The following is an 18,919-nucleotide window of genomic DNA, read 5'->3' as shown; positions in this document are numbered from 1 at the left end:
CTCTACTCCAAGCCCCTCCCTTGCTGAACCTCTCCTTCAAAAGCTTTCACCTCCTAAACTTAGCAGCATCACCCTTCCTGCCAGTCCGTGACTCTTCAGGCTGGGATAACAAGACGCAAGGGCTGTCTCCAAAAGCAGGGCAAGGCCCTGCCTCCCGGAGCCTCAGCGTTTTGCAAGCAATGGGAAGGAAGGAGATAAGTGGGGCTTCCAGAGTTCCCAGGGAGATAGCAGGCAGAGAGGAGGCTCTGTTCTAAGAAGATGAGGATGTCAGTCCAGAGCTGCACTTGCCGGTTCATCTGGTGGTAAGCCAGCCTTACAGTGATTCCCTTCTGAGGACTTCTCAGCTAAGCACCCACCTTGGTTAGGCCCTGCCGTCTCAACCCTGCCCACTGACCGCACCCATCCCAAAGTCCCTGCTGACCACCACATGGGAACCACACAGCCACCTTGTAGCACGTTCAGAACGCACAGCAGTTTCTTGCCTCCATCTCCTGCCCTCTCATTCAGTACTGATGCCGCCCAGTAAGAAGCCAGAGCAGGAGGCCGAACGATGAGGATGCAGCTGGACCAGAGAGGCGAGACCATGGCAAAGCCCACCCAACAAAACCACAGCCCCTGACATATGGAGCAAACCCCACTGCCTCCCCTTTAATCAGCCGGCTGGAAATAAGCTCTGGCACCCTTCAGGAAGTCATCAGCTCACCAGTGAGTGGCTCACACCCCACCAGTGCCCTCTCTTCCTGGGAGGACCGAGCAGGCGACGGCGGTCCCATGGGGACCTTCAAGGCTCCCGCAGAAACAAGCACACTTAAATCCCAGTCAGCAGTTTCCTGTCTGAATTATGGAGGCAAGAGGCTTGTCCTCTCTCTTTCCTTAATTCCAGCCTCCCCCGCCTACTCAAAACCAGCCTCTTGTGTTGGTAGCATTAATTTGCTATTGGCTACAGAGGGAAGGAAGAAAAGGGAAGGTGACCTTATCAGGCCCCGCGAGGGCCCCTGTGGTGAGGAAGAAGCTACAACATGCTCAGAGAGGTAATGCCTTCCACCCAAAGTGAAGGGAGGCACAGATACGTGGGTGGTAAGAACCGATGCCTGGGGGTCCATGGTACCCACAGACTGCCTGGTGAAGGCAATAAGTAGGTCCAGGAGATGTGAGCGAGGTCCACGCCTCCCCTGAAGTTCAGGACACCCGTCCCCAGGGAATTTGGGTAGAACACAAAGGGCCCGGACACTTGAAGACATTTGGCTCCCTGCCTCCATACCCATCCCTCTCCCAGGAAATCCCAGAATGGAGACCAGTACTTTGCGGTAGAGAGATGTACACAAAATTTTTACAAAGAGTTTCTGCATTATTTTGTTAGAATAGGGTTTCTTCATCTTTCTGAAGGAGTTTTGGGCATCTCTGAGTAGCTAATAAAAACCACGGACCCTCTCCCCCCCAAAATGCACCCACAACATCCCACGTCATTTTTGATCGAGTTCATGCACCTCCTGAAATCCTAGGTCGAGAAGGACCATCTTAGATCCAAGAGCACCCTGGGAGGAAGGGAGGGGCAGGTTTGCATCCCCATTCTACAGACATGAAACCTGAGACATTAGTGCCTGGGCAACACAGTTACCTGACGACACATTGGGATTAAAACTTGCTGTCTCAGATCTGAGCCATTTCCTTAAAGTCTGCCTGTGTTTCCAGGGCAAACTCTGAAATAAATTGTGCCTGCTTTGGTTCACCTGGTCTCCCATGGCTAGAGACAGAAAGAGCCCGTGTGGGCCAGGGCCACGGCTCGAGCCTTCTCTGAGGACCCTTGGCCCAACCCTCAGCCCTCCTTGCTCCTTGCTCCTTCCTCTGGTCCCCTAGCCAAGCACAGAAGCAGGACCTCCCGGCTGCTCTCTGCCGTCCAGGCCCCCAGGGGCAGGATGACCAGAGGTGATGGTCCCCAGAGATGGGGAGTGGTGCCCTGTCTGCAATGGGAGGACTTGAAAGATGGGAGAAAATCCCACACCCAGGCTCTGGGGCCTCAGAATCTAACCGCCTGTCCCCCAGGCCTGCCCCCTGCACGCAGCACAGAGCTCCGGAGCCACCAACGGCTGCTCTCCACGTCTCAGCAAGTTCTTCTAGCACCTCAGGAGAAGACAGCCCGTGGAGGTGAGACGAAAGGAGAGGGTCAGGAAGGAGGAGAGAAGCAGACAGAGAAAGAGGGGAAAGCAGAGAGGGTGAGGAAGGGGGAGGGAGGGGAAAGTGGAGAGAGAGGGAGAGGATGTGAGCAAGAGGAAGAGAAGGTAAACCAGCAGGCCGGACACCTGGGGGCCCAAAGAAGGCTCCCCACCCTCACCACCAGGATGGAAATGGAGGGGTTTTCAGCAGAGTGTCTCTGCTTTCGAGTTCAGCCTTCTGGGGTGGCCCAGAACCTTCCTGTGCTCTAGCCCAAAAGCCCTTAGCACACGCTCTAGTGAGGTGTTTCTGGGGTGACACTGCAGCCCCTTTCCCAGCATTGGATGTCCCCCTTTTAATCTTTTAAACACCAACAGCAGGACACACTCCCATAGACGTTAAGCTTCCCTGCGCCCAAGCAGAGAGCCCCCAGCACTGCCCCATCGGCTCGAGAGCCAGGAGCCCTCCCCTCTCGTCTGCTCTTTGTCCAGCCAGGTCCAGGGACCCTGGTAGAGGTGACTAGGCATTTCCCTCTCTCTCCTTCCCAATCGTGCCTTGGGAGCTGGAATTGGGGCCCTACAGCCTCCAAGATCCCAACTGGAAGTTACTGACTCCTAGACGAGGAGCCAGAAAGAGGACTGTCTTAGCAGGTGGAAGTGATCCAAAAGGAAAAATAAAGAGAGAAATGTAGCAGTAATGACTCCCTGGACTGTAGTTAGAATGGGAAGTGAGGGAGAAAGGAGGGAAATGGGAGGAGGAGGAGGAGGAGTCGAGGACAGGCCCTGGAGCTGCTCACTGGCCACTAGGTCAGTGTGTCCACGCACAGAACCCAGGATGGAGGGAAGCAGGATTGAAGGGAAATCACTCCAGCATCATGTGGCTTCCCTGTGGTTACAGCACCGCAAGGCTGACCTCGAGCAAGATGCCCAGCAGGCAGGCGGGCGGGCAGACACTTACACACAGATGTCTTCTGGCTGTTATCTTTGCTGGGCATCAGCTTCACACCTCGAGACTTCAACTCAATTTGCTTCTTGACTAGAGAGAAGGTAAGAGGGAAAATGGTTTAAGTTGTTGTCTATGACTGGGGAGGGGGTCCCTCTAGAACGATCCCCTCTCTTGGCTTGAGACATTCCATGGTGGGTCAAAGCTAGAAGCCCCTCTGGGAAAGGATATATCAAGGGCAGTGTTCAAGTGCCACAGAGTCTCAGACATGGAGAAAGAGCTGCTCTCAAGGCCAGTCCTCCACAGGAGACAGATGAGGTGGTCTTTTAGTGAGCACCCACACGTGAAGCCCTGCAGCCTGCCTCTGCAGCTCTGGTCCCCTGCAGATCCAGCCCCGCCCAATTTGTGAACCAGCCCCAGCCAGGATTGTGGCCCCAAATTTTCACCCTCCCTGCTCCATGCCCTTTGTACTGTGACTTTGTAGCTCTTCCCATTAAAGAGGTCGATTATATTTCCTCATCCTCTGACTTGAATTTGACCGTTGAAATTTTGGAGGCCTTGCCACATCCAAAGGGTTGAAAAGTGCCTGCCAGATTGGGCTTGCCCTCTCGCATCTCCGCCATCCCTGGGAGAAGACGTGGCTGCCCCGGTGGGTGAGGAACACGTGGAGCAGAGCCAATCAGCTGAGCCAAGCCCAGCCCTACACCAGCAGACCTATTGTGGGCAGGGGAAGCTGAGTCCTGGAAGTCGCTGGGGGATGGTGCCTGGCTCAGATGGTGGCCTGATGGATTGAATTGGGTTTTGATCCCATGATGAAGTCCAGTCCACAGCTCATTAGGACTTTGCCAAATAGCACACAAAGGGCACCAGAGCCAAAACTCTATAATTCCAAAGGCCATTCCTCTGAATCCATCATCCTCCTTTGTGTCTGACTACCCTAGCTCCCCAAAGCATTCTGCTGGTCTCCAAGGGCTTCATCCCGTCTCTGGCTACATGGTTTGGTGGATCTGTCCAGTCTCAGGCTCCTGTGCCATCTTCCAGTTGGCCCCTGCTGGGTGACTCAGCCCCACTCAGAACGGTACCCAGCAATGGTAGCAACAACTGTGACTAGGCACTTTCTCTGTGCCAGGCCTTGGGCTAAGGGCCTCACAAGTTCTTCACTTTCATCAGCATCCTTGACTCTTCTCTTTCTCTCACACCCACACACGATCCATCAGCAAATCCTTCCCAACATATCCCAAATACAAGGTCCACGTCTGTCACCCTGGTCCAAGACTCCTACACTTCTCCCCTTCTCCCCCTACTGCCACTCTTCCACCCTTGCCCCCACGTAGTCTGTTCTCAACACAACAGCCAGGGGGATCCTTTTAAAACGTCAGACCATATTACATCTCTGTTCCAACTCTTCAGGGGCAGCCCATCTCTCCTAGAGTAAAAGTGAAGTCTTTAAATGGCCTGCACAGACCAATCTGCCCTCCCCATGACCTCTCCGGCCCTCTCTGACCTCCGTCCCTCTTCCCCAGCCACACAGGCCTCCCTGATGTTCCTCCAACATGCCAGGCATGCTCCTGCTCCAGCCTGCCAGTTACCTAGAAGCCCCTCCCCAGATATCTTCATGACTCGCCCCTTTTCTCCTTGAAGCGTTTGTGCAAACACCCTTCCTCACGGAGGCCCTCTCTGATCCCTCCATCTAAAACGCTACCTCCAACCCCAGCTCTCCCTGCTCCCTTCCTGGCCGGATCTCCCGAACCATCTAATACACACTATCCTTTACTTGGTGATTTTTGTCACCTGCATTGCAATGTCAGCTCCATGAAGGCAGGGATCTGGTCTGTTTTCTTCATGCTATATCCCCAGGGCCCAGAAAACACCTGGTACGTAGTGGGCCCTCAATAATCATTTCATTTGGTCCTTTTTACGTTCAATGAGCTTGACCAGTCATTATTCCACCTACTTGATAGATAATAAAATCGGGGTTCATAGTGGTTTAAGTGATTTGCGGTAGGTCTCACAGCCAGGAAGCAGCTGTGCGCTTGGCTGACCTCAGCATCTTCTCTTGTGATCTGCCCCCAAAGCAACCCCAGAGGCACCTTGAACCATCTCCGGCATCTGCCCACCTCCCCAGCTCAGGTCCTGAAAACTCAGGTGCTTGCTCTGCACTGGAGGTAACGTGCCAGTCCCCAAATTAAAGCCCACGGTGATCGGGTGCGCAAGAGGGCCATCTCCCACTGCCCCCGCCAACCACCCCTCTGCCTACATCAAAAAGCTCCCCAGGGCTTGTCTCCCGGCAAGCTGCTGTCTAAGCTGAATGCCTGATAAAATTCAGCTACCACCACAGAGTCACGGCTTCCCAACGTACGTTCAAACCCTTCTTAAAAATGTGCATTACTCTCCATGTGTATCCAGCAGGAAAATTTCCAATGAACACTAACGTGGACCCATTATCAAACAGAGGGATTAGCAGGGAAACATGCATTATTCAAGCCTAGATAATACAGAGTGGCAGGGAAAAATGCCTCTGATTCGACCATCCCTAAGAGAACAGGAGTGGTCCCGGCACCGTAAGACCAGTTCAAGCTCTTCTCCCTGAGGCACCAGCACTGGAGTAGGGCTGGGGAGAGGGTGACCCAGGGTGGCCCATTTGAACTGAAGTCTGTGGAGATGGCTCAGGTCACCTGGCCAAGAAGGAGGAGGTGAGTCAGAGTGGTCCCAATCCACTGTTTCAGGTTGTCGTGTCCATGGAGGAAGGGGCATGAAGGAGGGGGCCAGTGCGCCACGGGTGCCTTCCCAGGGCAAATGCTGCTTGGGTTTTCCTTGTAGTCGCTGAAGGGGGACCATGAGATGCAGCTGGATGTGAGGGGATGGCTAAGAGGGAGCCCTCTTTCTCTCTCTTCTCAATTGCTTTAAGAAAGAGGCTCCTGCTCCTCTCCCCTCTCGAGGCCCCAGAAAGAATCCTTCCAATTTCTGGGTCCGTTCTCTCTCCTTAGTGCCCCGCTCCCAAGAAGGACCATCAAACCGGACAGATCAGTGCGTCATATTCATTGGGCCACTTTGAGTAGTGGATGACGTCATCATGCCTCCCAAGCAGGAACCGACTTCTGTTCTTTCTCTTTTGCTTCCTGCTACTTATCATGGGATGGAGTTTGTTAAGTGATAAGAAGAGCTGACAAAAAGGAACCTGAAAAGCTACAGGGGGATCCTTCATTTCCATATAAACTTTGTGACTGTTTACTCGTCTGGGCTGGTCCGAGAGGTTGTGTCAGCCATGTTGTCTGTGGGCACCACACGGTAGCCTGGGGAACACGGGTGGGCCACAGCTCTATGAGCAGAGGTTCCTCCTACTGACAATACGCATAAAAAGATGTATGCCCAGCTGACCCAGGCCCAGGCTCTGGGAAGGTGGAGCTTACAGTGGGCCCACACCCTCACAGGGGCTGATGAATGGGTCAGGAAAATGTCCTTGGCTGAGAGGTAAGCTCTCAGCAAGACCCACATCAACAGGGAGGTTAGCATCACCAAGGTCTAGCTCCATATGCTGAGGCCTCAGTTTTTGAAAAATCCCAGGGAAGTGGTCAGATCATGAATTATACATTGCTAATTTGTCTTTTAAACAGTCTGACCAAGTGGGTGGCGTGTGATCATGGAATATGGAACACCACGGGAAATCAGCCACAACACAACATGAGCTCATTGAAGAACTAGTGTGACAGACCAGTGCAGACCAGCGTGTGAACGGTCAGGGAACACGGGCACTTCTCCCTCCAAATCACCACAGTGCCCTACTTTTGGACCCAATCAAAAATGAAGGAGAAAACAACAAGGACCTAGAGAATTTCTAGAAGGTATCTGCTCATGTAGTGTGTACATTCATTCATTTCTGGAGCACCCACTAGCAGAGTGCCAATGATATTACACTGAAGCATTGGTCTCTAAAAAGAGGATTCTGTAACTATTCATGCAATGGAGATAAAATGGAGCCTGAGGCTGGTCCCATGGCTCCAGCTCCACTAGGATGCACACCCTCTGATGCACATATGCATGGGTACATACGCATTCCTGTCTACAACAAGTATACCCACAAGTACATGTTTGTGCCCTTGTGTGCACACGGCTACAAATACTCACTCACGAAATATAATTCACACTTACACATGCTTTTGCATGTATGTGAACAAAGTCAGGACTCCCAAGAGAAGACTGCTGGCTTTAACTGGCTGATGGAAATCTTACTAGGTACATTCATCTCCTCCGAATGATAATGACTACAGGAGACTGCCAGGCTGCTCCATTCTTCCTTTATATTCTGGTTAATTACAAGACATTTCCCCGCTGTTGTAAAGGTTAGCGGGACACATGGTACACATTTAGCTGGAAGAATCTGGCAATACAAATGCCTCTCTAGTCTGTAGCTTGAGTTATTGGGCTGAGCTAGCAGGAGACAAGGACCTGTTCGTGGAGGAGAAGAGAGGGAGGCCTAGCCTGTTTTCAAGGCTCTGGGGATCATGAAGTGGATGGAACCTGCAGCTTCTTCTCATCCCAATGGGTTCAGACTTCCCTCCAGCAGGGTGAACCCCTGCCCTAACCTCGATCACTCCCCTTTCCCACCACTTGGCTGCCCTGCTGGCTGGACCATCTCTTCATCTCCCCCCTACACCCACTCCTTCAACAAATCCAGTTCATTCAACCTTCGAAAAATTTTCCAATGTGTATTGTTCTTTCAATGTTCTAATGTCCACTCATCCCTTTGGGCATGGATTTTGTTCACTGATTCACTCTCTCTAGCCCATCTTAAAAAATGCTGCAGAGGGTGATCTTTTAAAAACTGAAACCTGATCTCCTCTTTGACAACTTGTTGGGTGTGCATCCTACACTCTGCCCTTCCCTTGTCACTGAGGGCCCGCCTGGCTGCCTAGCCACCAGCCCTGCAGAAATGCTTTCATTACTCACAGTCCTTTGCTAGACAAAGCTGCGTCTAGCACACTGGCTCCTCATCTCACTCAGATTTATGCCAAAGATGTAAAATTCGGTGCAGATGCCTAAGACCTGATGTTTCAAGGTACAGCCCTTCTAGCAGATGCTGAAGCCCTGACTATGGAGAAGAATAGTGATTATGGAGCAGAGCTGGGGAAGCCTCAAAGTACCCAAAGATGAGGTGTTTGTTGCCAGGTCAATTGACTTAAAGGATAAACATGAAACTATCACACCAGACTTGATTGAGACTATGCCAGCACAAAGGAGGAGGCTGGGGGCACCACCACTGCTGCTGTGCTGGCATGTTCGATGGCCACGGAGGCTTCGAGAAGATCAGCAAAGGTGTTAATCCAGTGGAAATCAGGAAAGGTGTGACGTTGCCTGTTGATACCGTAACTGCTGAACTCAGGAAGCAGCCTAAACCTGTGATAACCCCTGAAGAGATTGCTCAATTTGCCACAATTTCTGCAAATTGGAGACAGAGAAATCAGCAACATCATTTCTGACATCATCACAAAGGTTCCAAGGGTGTCCTCACAATACAGCACAGAAAAACACTGAATGATGAATTAGGAATGGAAGGCACAGGATTCGACTAAGATTACATAGTTCCCTTCTTGAATTATATACCAGAAGTTCAGAAATGGGAATTGCAGAACACTTATAATTTCCAGTGTCCTGTTCATTGTACCAACTCTTGAAATTGTCCATGCTCAGTGACAGGCTTTGGTGATAATTGCTGAAGATGTGCTCAGTACACTCGTTTTGAATAGGATAAAAGTGGGCTTTCAGTTTACAGCAGTCTAAGCAGCAGGCTTTGGTGTCACAGAAAGAACCAACAAAGTTGTTGCTACTGCTGGTGAGGTGTTTGGAACAGAGAGCTGGACTCTAAATCTTTGAGATGTTTCACTTCATGACTTAGGAAAAGTTGCAGAGGTTACTGTGACCAGAGATGATGCCACATTCTTGCAAGGAGAAGGTGGCAAGATGCAAATTGAGAAACATATTCAAAAGATCGTTGAGCAGTTAGAATGTTACCACTAGTGACTGTGAAAAAGAAAAACTGAATGAACATCTGGTGAAATTTCAGATGGAGTAGCCGTGCTGAAGATTGCTGGGGCAAGTGATGTGGAAGAGAATGAAAAGAAATAGTCACAGATGCACCGAATGCTACAAGAGCTGCTCCTGAAAAAGACACCATCCGGGTGCTTTGCTCTGGTGCATTTTAGGTTTGGAATCACTGCTCCAGCTAACAAAGAGCCAAAAATTGGTATAAAAATAATTAAAAGGACACTCAAAATTCTGGCAATGACCATTGCTAAGAATGCAGGTGTTGAAGGATGATTGACAATTGAGAAATGTATGCAAATTTCCTTAGAAGCTGATTACGCAACATGATGGGTGATTTTTTGAATATGGCGGAAGAGGGAGTCATCGACCAACTTAGGTTTAAGAAGTGCACTGTGGATACTTCTGGTGTGGCTTCTCGGTTAACCACAGCAAAATTCATAGCTACTGGAATTCCTAAGGAGAGAAGAGCCCTGGCATGGTAGATGGGAGGCAGCATGCTCTAGTTCCTAGAATAGCGCTTTGCTATTATGAATGGACCATGTGGTGTTCTTCATGTACAACTTCCGAGAAATCAGCTAGAGAAAACAACTGGAAGAAAGATGTCTAAGGGAGTCACTAAGGGCCATCAGTTATGGTTTCAGTTGCCTTTGTAATGCCGGTCTCTCCCTGGAACATTCTTTTTCCTCTTCTCTGCTTGGCTACCTCTTGTTGGTCAAGGTCTCACTCACGGTTACCTCCTGTCTGTGGCTGTCTCTACATCTCTGGGAGAAGTCATCGTCATCTCAAGGCTTCATTCGGACTCTGCTGAAACCCTTATTACACTGCAACATCATGTCTGTCCTTCTAGCTCTTTGCCCCATGAGCTCCTACGTCGTCATCCTGTGACTGACACAGATCCAGGCACAGAGAAGGTTCTGCACGACAGTTTGATGACCGAGGGGATGAATGACCAACTGTTAGAAGGCTATGTGCTTTGAATTCGTTTCCTGGCAAAAGGAATGGATTACACTTGAAACCTGGTGAGGTGAGGGGGGCCGTATTTTGTGTCCATGCTCACTTTTCAGTTCAGACTCACTCTTTTTTTTTTTTTTTAAAGATTTTATTTTTTTCTTTTTCTCCCCAAAGCCCCCCGGTACATAGTTGTGTATTCTTCGTTGTGGGTTCTTCTAGTTGTGGCATGTGGGACGCCGCCTCAGCGTGGTCTGATGAGCAGTGCCATGTCCGCACCCAGGATTCGAACTAACGAAACACTGGGCCGCCTGCAGCGGAGCGCACGAACTTAACCACTCGGCCACGGGGCCAGCCCCTCAGACTCACTCTTGATTGAACTCAGAAGCTTGGCTTTGTGGGCACCTGGCTCTGGGCTCCTGAGCCCGGTAGCAACAACCCTGCAATTTGTGCTGAGGCCCGGAACCTGGAAACGGTAGGACACTGGAGTCAGCGCTTGGGCCACAGGATGCCTGAGGCTCTTGCCCTCTGGTGTGAGACTGCGGCTCAGTCACAAGCAACAACATGACATGTTCCCATGGAAAACAGAAGCTTCAGCTTGTTACTATAAAAAGCCTCGAGCATCTTGGTAAATGCAAATTGTTTTCAAATGGAAAAGTTTATTCTGCAGACAGTTGAGACTCAGCACAGGACTTCTGGAATGCACTGTGGAATATCTTCCATTTCCCAGTCACCAGGGTTGACTTGACAAGAGAGGCAGCTGGACGGACAGCAGGGCCAGGCTAGGACTGGGCTGACGGGAGGGACGGCACTAGATGATGATCATGAGGTCAGAGTGGCAGGCAAAGGGAACACGCCTGAGGAGGAGCCGGAGCCACCAGCTTGCTCTCACTGTACCTGAGTTTCCCCATCTAACCAGGAGTCAAGGTGGTTGGTGGCTTCAAGGTTCCATTTGCTGAGCCCGTGCCATGTGCCAGATATTTTACTGGAATTTTCTTTCATTTCCAGTAGCCCTGTGGGGTTAACATTTTTCCATCCCTGCAGACAAGGAGGGCAGTAGTGAGGAGCGCTGTCCTCTCTGCCAGGGAAGCTCCTCGCCGGTTGTCATCATGGGCCCCTGGGGACATTTAAGAAAGGCTCTTCTCGTTCATTCCTTGCAGGCTTGAAAAAAACCAAACAAGCAATGAACACTCCGAGAAGGACTGGCAGTCTTCCTCTCCCGGGGGGAGAGGGATGGATGGCACAACCTCAGTGGTCTTCCAGAACTGGGAGGAACCTTAAGGAACCTCAAGTCCTGTGGTTGCCAAGCCCTTGAGGTACAGGAACTTATCATTTTCACACTCCTAGGTAAATGCCTGCTACACAAAACAGATCAAAGAGAAACTGCTCTGGTTGAAGTCGGGGTGGAGGCCTGAGTCCCACCCACACAGCCCTTATGAGAGCAGCTGCTGGGAGAACCCATTGGCCTCCAAGGAACCCACTTTGAAAACCACTCGTTTGGCCCCCTCCTTTCATGCTATACACACAGGGAGGACTCCTGTCCTAAGAGGGGATGGGTGGCCTTAGCCTCCACTTTGCCTTGAACCTTTCATATCTCTCTCTCGAGCCCAGACACTTCTTCCCTAAGCAACAGATGGACAGAATAGCCAGCTGCCTACAAGACAGTTCCCCGACCCCTGATAGCGCAATACCACCCCAGAGTCAACGTGTCCCAAGCAAGATCCATCCCCATCTGCCTCTGCTCAAGACCATCTTGAATAATAATATCATCGTTTTTTACCTGCTTACTCCAGCTAGAATCCTAAGATGCAGCCCTGCCTCCTTCATTTGCTTCCTCCCATCCCGTCTCACTCCCAGATCTAACTAGTCATGTGTCCAGTGTGGTTTACCAGGCAAAGGTCTCTTCTGCTCCATCTCTCTTACCCCGCCACTGCTTCTGCCTAAACTCTGGAGCTCGTCATCTCCTAATTCTTAAAGACTCTTATCTGTCCCCCCATTTTCATTCTAGAGCAAAGACATTTCTAAAACACAAATGGGATCACATCTCCCCTCTTGTTAAAAACTTCGGATCACTTTTCATCACCCGTGGGATCAGACCCACCTTCAATGCAGCTTTTCCTAACATGACCCCTACCTCACGCCCCTGGCCTCAGGACCCGCAGCTCCTCCCTGCTCACCCTTGCATCAGCTTGCAGACTTGGCTTTAGGTTGGCAAGCGTTTCTGTAAAAGGCCTGGGAGGAAATAGATTAGGCTGTTGGTTATCTGTCTCGTTGTAAACTGCTCAGTTCAGCCCTGGTAGTGCTAAAGCAGCCACAGACAATTTGTAAACGAGTGAGCGTAGCTGCGTTCCAACAAACCTTTATTTATGGACACTGACATTTGAATTTCATACAATTTTCATGTGTAATGAAATATTCTTCTTTGGATTTTTTTCTTCAACTGTATAAAAATGTTGAGCCTGTTCTGAGCCCAAGGACCACACCAAAACAGACCGAGCACTGGCAGCCGCAGTCCGCCGCCCGAGCCCTGGACACAGAAGGAACTGGGGCTCCTAAGACTTAGTATTCCTGTCTTCTTCCTTTCCTCTACCCAGCATGCTTCTTCCTATTGTCTGGCTGGCATTTTGAGACCCATGTTGAAGTCACTGCCACTTTTTTTTTTTTTTAGCTTTCCTTAAGTGCCTCCACCAAAACTAATTGCTCCTTTATCTCTAGTCCTAGAAGCCTTCGCCAGCCCTCACTTATAACTCTTATGCCATCTAGAAGTTACAGATTTATGTCCGTTCCTCTCTTCAACCTGTTCTCCTTGAGAGCAGAGGTGGGCCGAGTCGTGTTCATCTTTCTATGCCATCACAGTGTCAAACAGAACATGTCTTTTAGATTAAATACAGTTGCCCCACCTTCCAGCAGCCAGCTGAGAACTCAGATCGCCTGATCCCGTGTGGCACTAGTGAGAATGGTGTCTGGGACGAACCCCCCCTAAATTCTGATGGGACCGAGATGAGAAAGGAGCGTGCTGTGTTGAAGCTTATTTATTTAGTTATTTTTGTTTCCCTGGGACAAAACATCCATCGAGACAATTAGGAGCAGGTATTATTAGCTCTAAAGGGCCGTAAGTCACTTGAGACCGTAGTGCTGTAAAGCTGAGCATGGGGGAAGCGATCCTGTGCTGATGCTCCCTCAGAGCCACACTTCAAACTTCTGTGCCTCACTCTGCGCCCCCAGAGGCTGACCTCTGCCCACAGCCGGAGAAAAGGCAGCTTGTTGGCAAAGCCAGTCGGCCTCCCAGGGCACAGAACAGGGACCCTATTCCCTTGTTCCCGGTGTCCTGTTAGGGTGGCCCATGGGAGGCACAGCAGATATGAGGGAGGGAGACTGCAGAGATCTGGTTCCTGATGCCCGAGCCCTCCTCCTTCACTGGTTCCTGATTCCCGGGCCCTCCTCCTGCACTGGCTACTGATGCCCGGGCCCTCCTTCTGCACTGGCTACTGAGTCCTGGGCCCCTCCTCCTACACTGGTTCCTGACTCCCAGGCCCTCCTCCTGCACGGGGGGTTGGCAGTGCTCTGGCTCCTCAGTTCTGAAGAGCAGTCCCTCTTCAATGGCTCCAGCTCCTGCTCCTCCCTCCCTTGTCTCTTCCCCCAGTGGTAAAGGCCTCCCTGCTGGTTAGCCCTGGGGGTCTCATCACCCCTATGGGCTCTTTAATCCCACCCTCCATGGGTCCCTTCACTCACCCCTCCTCAGCTAAAGCCAGCAATGTGGCTTCTGTCTCCTGCTGGCTGCCTGGCTGAATCCTCTCTCTCCCGCTCTTTGGAGTGAATTTGCAACACAGCGAAACTCAGACTGGTCTTTGGTGATTCCAAAATTTTCAGTCCTTTAGAGCAATGGTTCTCAGTCGGGGGTGATTTTTCACACAGGGCATATTTGGTAATATCTGGAGACTTTTGGATGTCCTGACTACGTGTGTGGAAGGTGCTACTGGCATCTAGTGGGGAGAGGACATGGACACTGCCAAAGATCGTGCCATGCACAGGACAGGCCCCCGCAGCAGGGAATTATCCAGGCCACAATGCCAACAGTGCTGAGGTTGAGAAATCCTGCTTTACAGAGTTACCAACTGAGTTTTCTAACTGATGTTGTAGACCCTGGCGCCATGTACCCTCAGTCTGGAAAACACTAGAAAAAGGAGGTCCCAAGGGGGAGTCACTTATGACCACAGTCAGCACGCACCACTGTCTATAAATGTGCAGGTCCAGATTGACACCTGGCTCCGACACACTATGGATGACACATGAGCCGGCTACGTACGCTCTTTGCACTGTTGTTCCTCATGTAAAATGGGGCTAATAGCAGCACCCACTTCACACAGCTGCTGTCAGGACAGAAAGAAGGAGTAGATGCCAAGTGTTTGAAACCCAGACAGCCTCCCTTGAACACCGGGACACACAAACGTGCACACCACGTTCTCGGGCTGTGTGGAGGGAGACCGAGAGACGGTAAGATAGGGCCTGCTTCGAGAAATTCATAACTAAAACAACTTTTCCGATTGTGGGCTGGTCCCTGCTACAGCCTTGTGAAATTAATTTGGGGTTGCATCTAACATTAAAAATACGAAAAGAAATTTTCAGGGTGCATTGCACATAGTAAGAGTAAATAGCACTTGGTGACATTTTGCTTTTAGTCCTACAGATATATGTGTGTACTGGGCTGGGATGGAAAATGTGTTTTTTGACGGTGGGGTGAGATTAACAAAACAAAGTTTAAAAGTTCCCAGTCAAATAGGGAAGGCGAGTCACGTCAAGCCCCTGTGAGAAGCCTCTGGGATTCTGCAGGAAACGCACACAGGCCCGTGAATGAATTCAAGCTTCACCTCTCTCAGGCTGTGTGATCTGTGTGTGCTGGGCTGGTTACACCACCTCTCGGAGCCTCAGCTTCCTCAGTTGAAAAACGGAAATTAAAAACACATTTGCTGCTGTGCTGTGGGATAATGCGCGCACAGAGCCTAGTACGGGCCTGGCGCACAGTAGGGGTGCAGTCCCTGTGTGCTCTCGACCTTCTAGAAGCTGCCTGGTCTGGGTTCTCGTTGCCCACTCTCTGGCCTCAAACCTTAACCTGTGACCCTGACAAACAGGCCCTCGGTAACTTCAACTATTCGAAACACCCGGCACCTGTTTAATCAGATGAAATGATCGCCTTCGTCTCAGCTTTTCTGTCTCAGAAAACCCAACAGAAAGATCCAGACAGGCCCTTCGCTCCCACAGAGGCCCAACCTCTGCGGAGGAAAATCTCCCCAGGAAGGCTCTCGGAGCGAGGCTCTGGGAAGCCAGTCAGACCAGGTTGGTTTCCTGTTTATTTCTTAAATATTTCAAACGTGTCTTGCTACAGGGCTAACGAAATGAGGCCGTCCATAAAAGATTCAGATTTTAAAGGTCAAGTTTCTGCTTCCAGTGTTGCTTTTATCCCACTTTCCAGCCCGAAAGCCCCACCCCAGGGGCCTTGCGGTGGTGGTGGTGGAGGGCTCCACTCTGCCCGCGCCACCTCTGGGGCATGCAGTGTGACGGGCTGTCATGGCCTGAGCCTCGGGGCCTCTGACGTCTCCTCCTCTGGGAAGCCGCGCTCCCTCCTCAGCACACCCCGGCAGGGAGGCAGGAATTATGGTCGACCTTCCACTCCTCTATCGGGCCCCCATTGTGCTCCTTCCTAGGCATGAGATACACCTCACTGGCTCACTTACAACATAAGCCCACTCCCCTTTTCATTCCCCGGGGGTCTTCACACAGGGCCTTATCCTTAACAGGCGTGCCATACAAGTTCACTGTCGAATCAATCAGAACCAGCATCAGTTTGTAACAAGTGAGAGGTAGAGGCTTAATGAGCAAGCTATGAAGCTAATCCTGGGTGTTTCTAAACTTTGTGGACTTCGAATAAACTCAAGGTTGAAAGGGAATGTGGTCATCTCCTCCCACCCATCCACTGGATTTCTGCATCTCCTCCCGTCGTGGGGAGCTCCCTGCTTTGGGTTAACCCACTCCTTTTTATAGGTGGCTCTGAGCGTGAGGAAATTCCTCATGACTGGAGCAGAAATCGGCTTGCCTTGCAACTTCCCCTGCCCTTCCTGGTCTGATCTCTGGCCCCAGACAGCTCTTCAGATTCGAGCATCTAAGCTATGGCGCTCCCTGGAGTCATTTTGCCTGTGTTAGTAATACATTTGTGTTCTACACGGAATGAAGGAGAGTGAGAATGTGGGCTGCTCTCCCACTTTGCACCGGGGGAGCTCCACTCTGCGAGTTGAGAGGGTGAGCTCTGGATTCAAAAGGTGGCGTTCAGTTGGCCTTGGGAAACTGGCTTAATTTCTCCAGGCCTCAGCTGCCTTGTCCAGAAGATGTGGATGGGGACAGTATGTACCTCGTGGGCTAATGATGAGGATTAAATGAGACTACGCTTAGTCAAGCGCCTCGCACAGCCCCTGGCTCTTAGAAGGCAGCTGGCATTAACTATTATGAGTAGCCTGGCCTGGAGAGGGGCAGCCGGGCTACCCAATTGGAGGAGTCGTTCCCTCAGCCACAGACAACAGTGGCAGATGCAAGATGCAGATGTGTAGACCTCTGGGTCTGCAAACAGGAACAGGACAACAGAGGCAAGGATGCCCAGATACCACATTGGACCCGGTTGGAGGATGGGATGAGCCCCCCAGGCATCACCTCTGCCACCTGCAGAAGCAGCAGGGCGGTCCCAGCCCTGCCTACCTTGGTACTGGGCGCTGAAGCCGCGCTGCCGGTGGTTGCCATCCGATGTGAAGTGTAGCCGCAGCCAGTTCTTACTGCTGATGACAGGCGCTGGGAGGCTGGCTCCGGTGAACCTGTGGGGACAGGAAGCAGGTGGGCTCAGGGACAACAGCTGGTTGGGACAGGGGCATCCAGGAGTCTCCCCACTTCCTAGGCGTCCTAGGACGGCAGCCCAGGTCTGGAGCAGGAAGGCAGGGCTGTGCCGCCCCAGACACCCTCCTGTAACCTGGGGCCTGAGCAGCTTGAGGGGGCTCCTTCCAGGGGCTCCTCCCACTGCTGGGTTTCCCTGAGAGGCCGAGAGGAGGGGGTGGATCCTTCAGGCCTGGAGCAGAGGTCCAACATCCCCAGCAGAGGTTTATCCCAGCCCTCCCAGCAGAGGCCTATCCACCCCCAGTGGATGTCCACCCACCCGCCCCCAGCACAGATCCAGGCCCCATGTAGGGGACTAGCCCCCTGCCTCCAGCAAAGGTTCAGCTCTCCCTAGCAAGCCCCTCAGGCCCGCCATGGAGCCAGGAGAAAGGGCTTGGGTGCCACTACGGCAGTGCGGCCCTGCACAGTTGTGAGAGCCCGTTGGGGTCACTCACTAGGCCCCGGGTCTCCTCTGGCTCCTTCCTCTCCCCCTGCTGGGCTCGCCCCTCCTCCCTTAGATCAGCCTCCTCTTGGTTCCAGCCAGTCCGGCTCAGTGGGTGGGGCACCAGGGTATCTCCCCGTCATTGGTCCTTGCCCCAGCCTCTTGACCAACTGCTGTCCTGGGCCAAGTTCCAGGCTGATCAGATCTTTCCTTCTAGAGTTACGCAGAGCACAAGAACATTCACTGGCTCCCCAGTGCCCCTACAAGACTGGTCTTCCGAACTTTCTATGCTGTCCCCTGCTTGAACAGGCCTCTGCTCAGCGCTGGCCCTCCCCACCTCACTCAGGCTAGCCCTCGATGCCCTGCTTGCTCTGTTCGTTCCTCTGCTTCCCAGGAGACCCCTCCACCTTCTCCCCTCTTCTAACAGCCTCCCAGCTGGCCCAGTGCTCGGTCTCCCCTCTTCCTCCTGCATACAAATCACCTACAAAACTTCCTGAAGCTTCCGCTCTGGCACCATCACTCCTCCCTCCTGTCTGTTCCCACCCCCCACCCCCCGGACACCCTCCTTCTGTCTCCATGCTTCCTCCTTGTCTGGGTCTCTGCCTTTTCTGCCTGGAATATTCCCACCTGTAACCCTCTCTCCTGGTCCCCCCAGGTCACCTGAGACGACTTTGGGACGCCCTCAAATATCACATTCCCGGGAAAGCCTTTCCCACTTTCCTTGGCCTTGAAGCTGCACAGATTTGGGTTCAGATCCAGGCTGCACTGCTTATGAGCAATGTGACCCAGGACCAGTTACTTCACCTTTCCGAGAGTGAGAATCATAACGCCAGCCTAAAGAGTTTGTGGAGTGAGAGGCCTCCTGGGCAAAGAACCCAGCCCCAGTACCTGACACAGTTTAGCTCCATAAATGTAATTTTCCCATCCCCTTCTCTGTGATGCCAAAGCATTTTATTCAAACTATAATTCAGTGATCGGGGTGTGTGTCTCCCTAAGGTAACCCCTGAAAGAGGGCAGGGTAGCCTGGTGGTGCAGAAGCTGGGGCTCCTTGGGCTCAGCTGTTATCTTACAAAAGTTACTCAAGCTCTCGGTGACTTGACCTATAAAATGGGGGTGATAATAACCCCTCCCTCGGAGGGTGGCAAGGATTCAATGAGATGATGCACAAAAGACTTTAGCCCAGTCCCTGCTTAGAGAGCTCTTGGGAAAAGGCAGCTGCCGTTTTATTCTTCATCCTTTTTATTGTTCATCTCTGTAACAAGCACCAAACACTATCCTGGGGCTGGTAACCAGGGATGGTTACCACTTACAGGCCTGGAGAGGAAAGGGCCATCCTTGCAGGAGAAGGCTGTGTGGAAAGGGCCACCATCCAGGACCCAGATCTTCAATCAAGACTACAGCCAGTTTGTGCAAATCCCACCAGGAGGGAGCAAGGACTGAATACCCAGAGCTCACTCTCCTCCCTCTCCTCCTCTAATCTCC

General features: G+C 51.8%; 1 protein-coding gene across 1 annotated transcript in view; it reads right to left on the bottom strand.

The window, feature by feature from the left end:
* Positions 1-18,919, bottom strand: part of CSMD2 (CUB and Sushi multiple domains 2) — a 585,891-nt gene that overhangs the window by 292,568 nt on the left and 274,404 nt on the right. The window contains exons 6-7 of the mRNA XM_046662326.1: positions 16,828-16,940; positions 3,109-3,186 (exon numbers count right to left, since the gene is read on the bottom strand). Of these exons, the coding sequence (XP_046518282.1) occupies positions 3,109-3,186; positions 16,828-16,940 (191 nt within the window). The remainder of the gene's footprint in view (positions 1-3,108; positions 3,187-16,827; positions 16,941-18,919) is intronic.

The sequence above is a fragment of the Equus quagga genome, chromosome 5 (assembly GCF_021613505.1).
Source record: "Equus quagga isolate Etosha38 chromosome 5, UCLA_HA_Equagga_1.0, whole genome shotgun sequence".
Lineage (NCBI taxonomy): Eukaryota > Metazoa > Chordata > Mammalia > Perissodactyla > Equidae > Equus > Equus quagga.
This window is presented reverse-complemented; position numbering and strand designations above follow the sequence as displayed.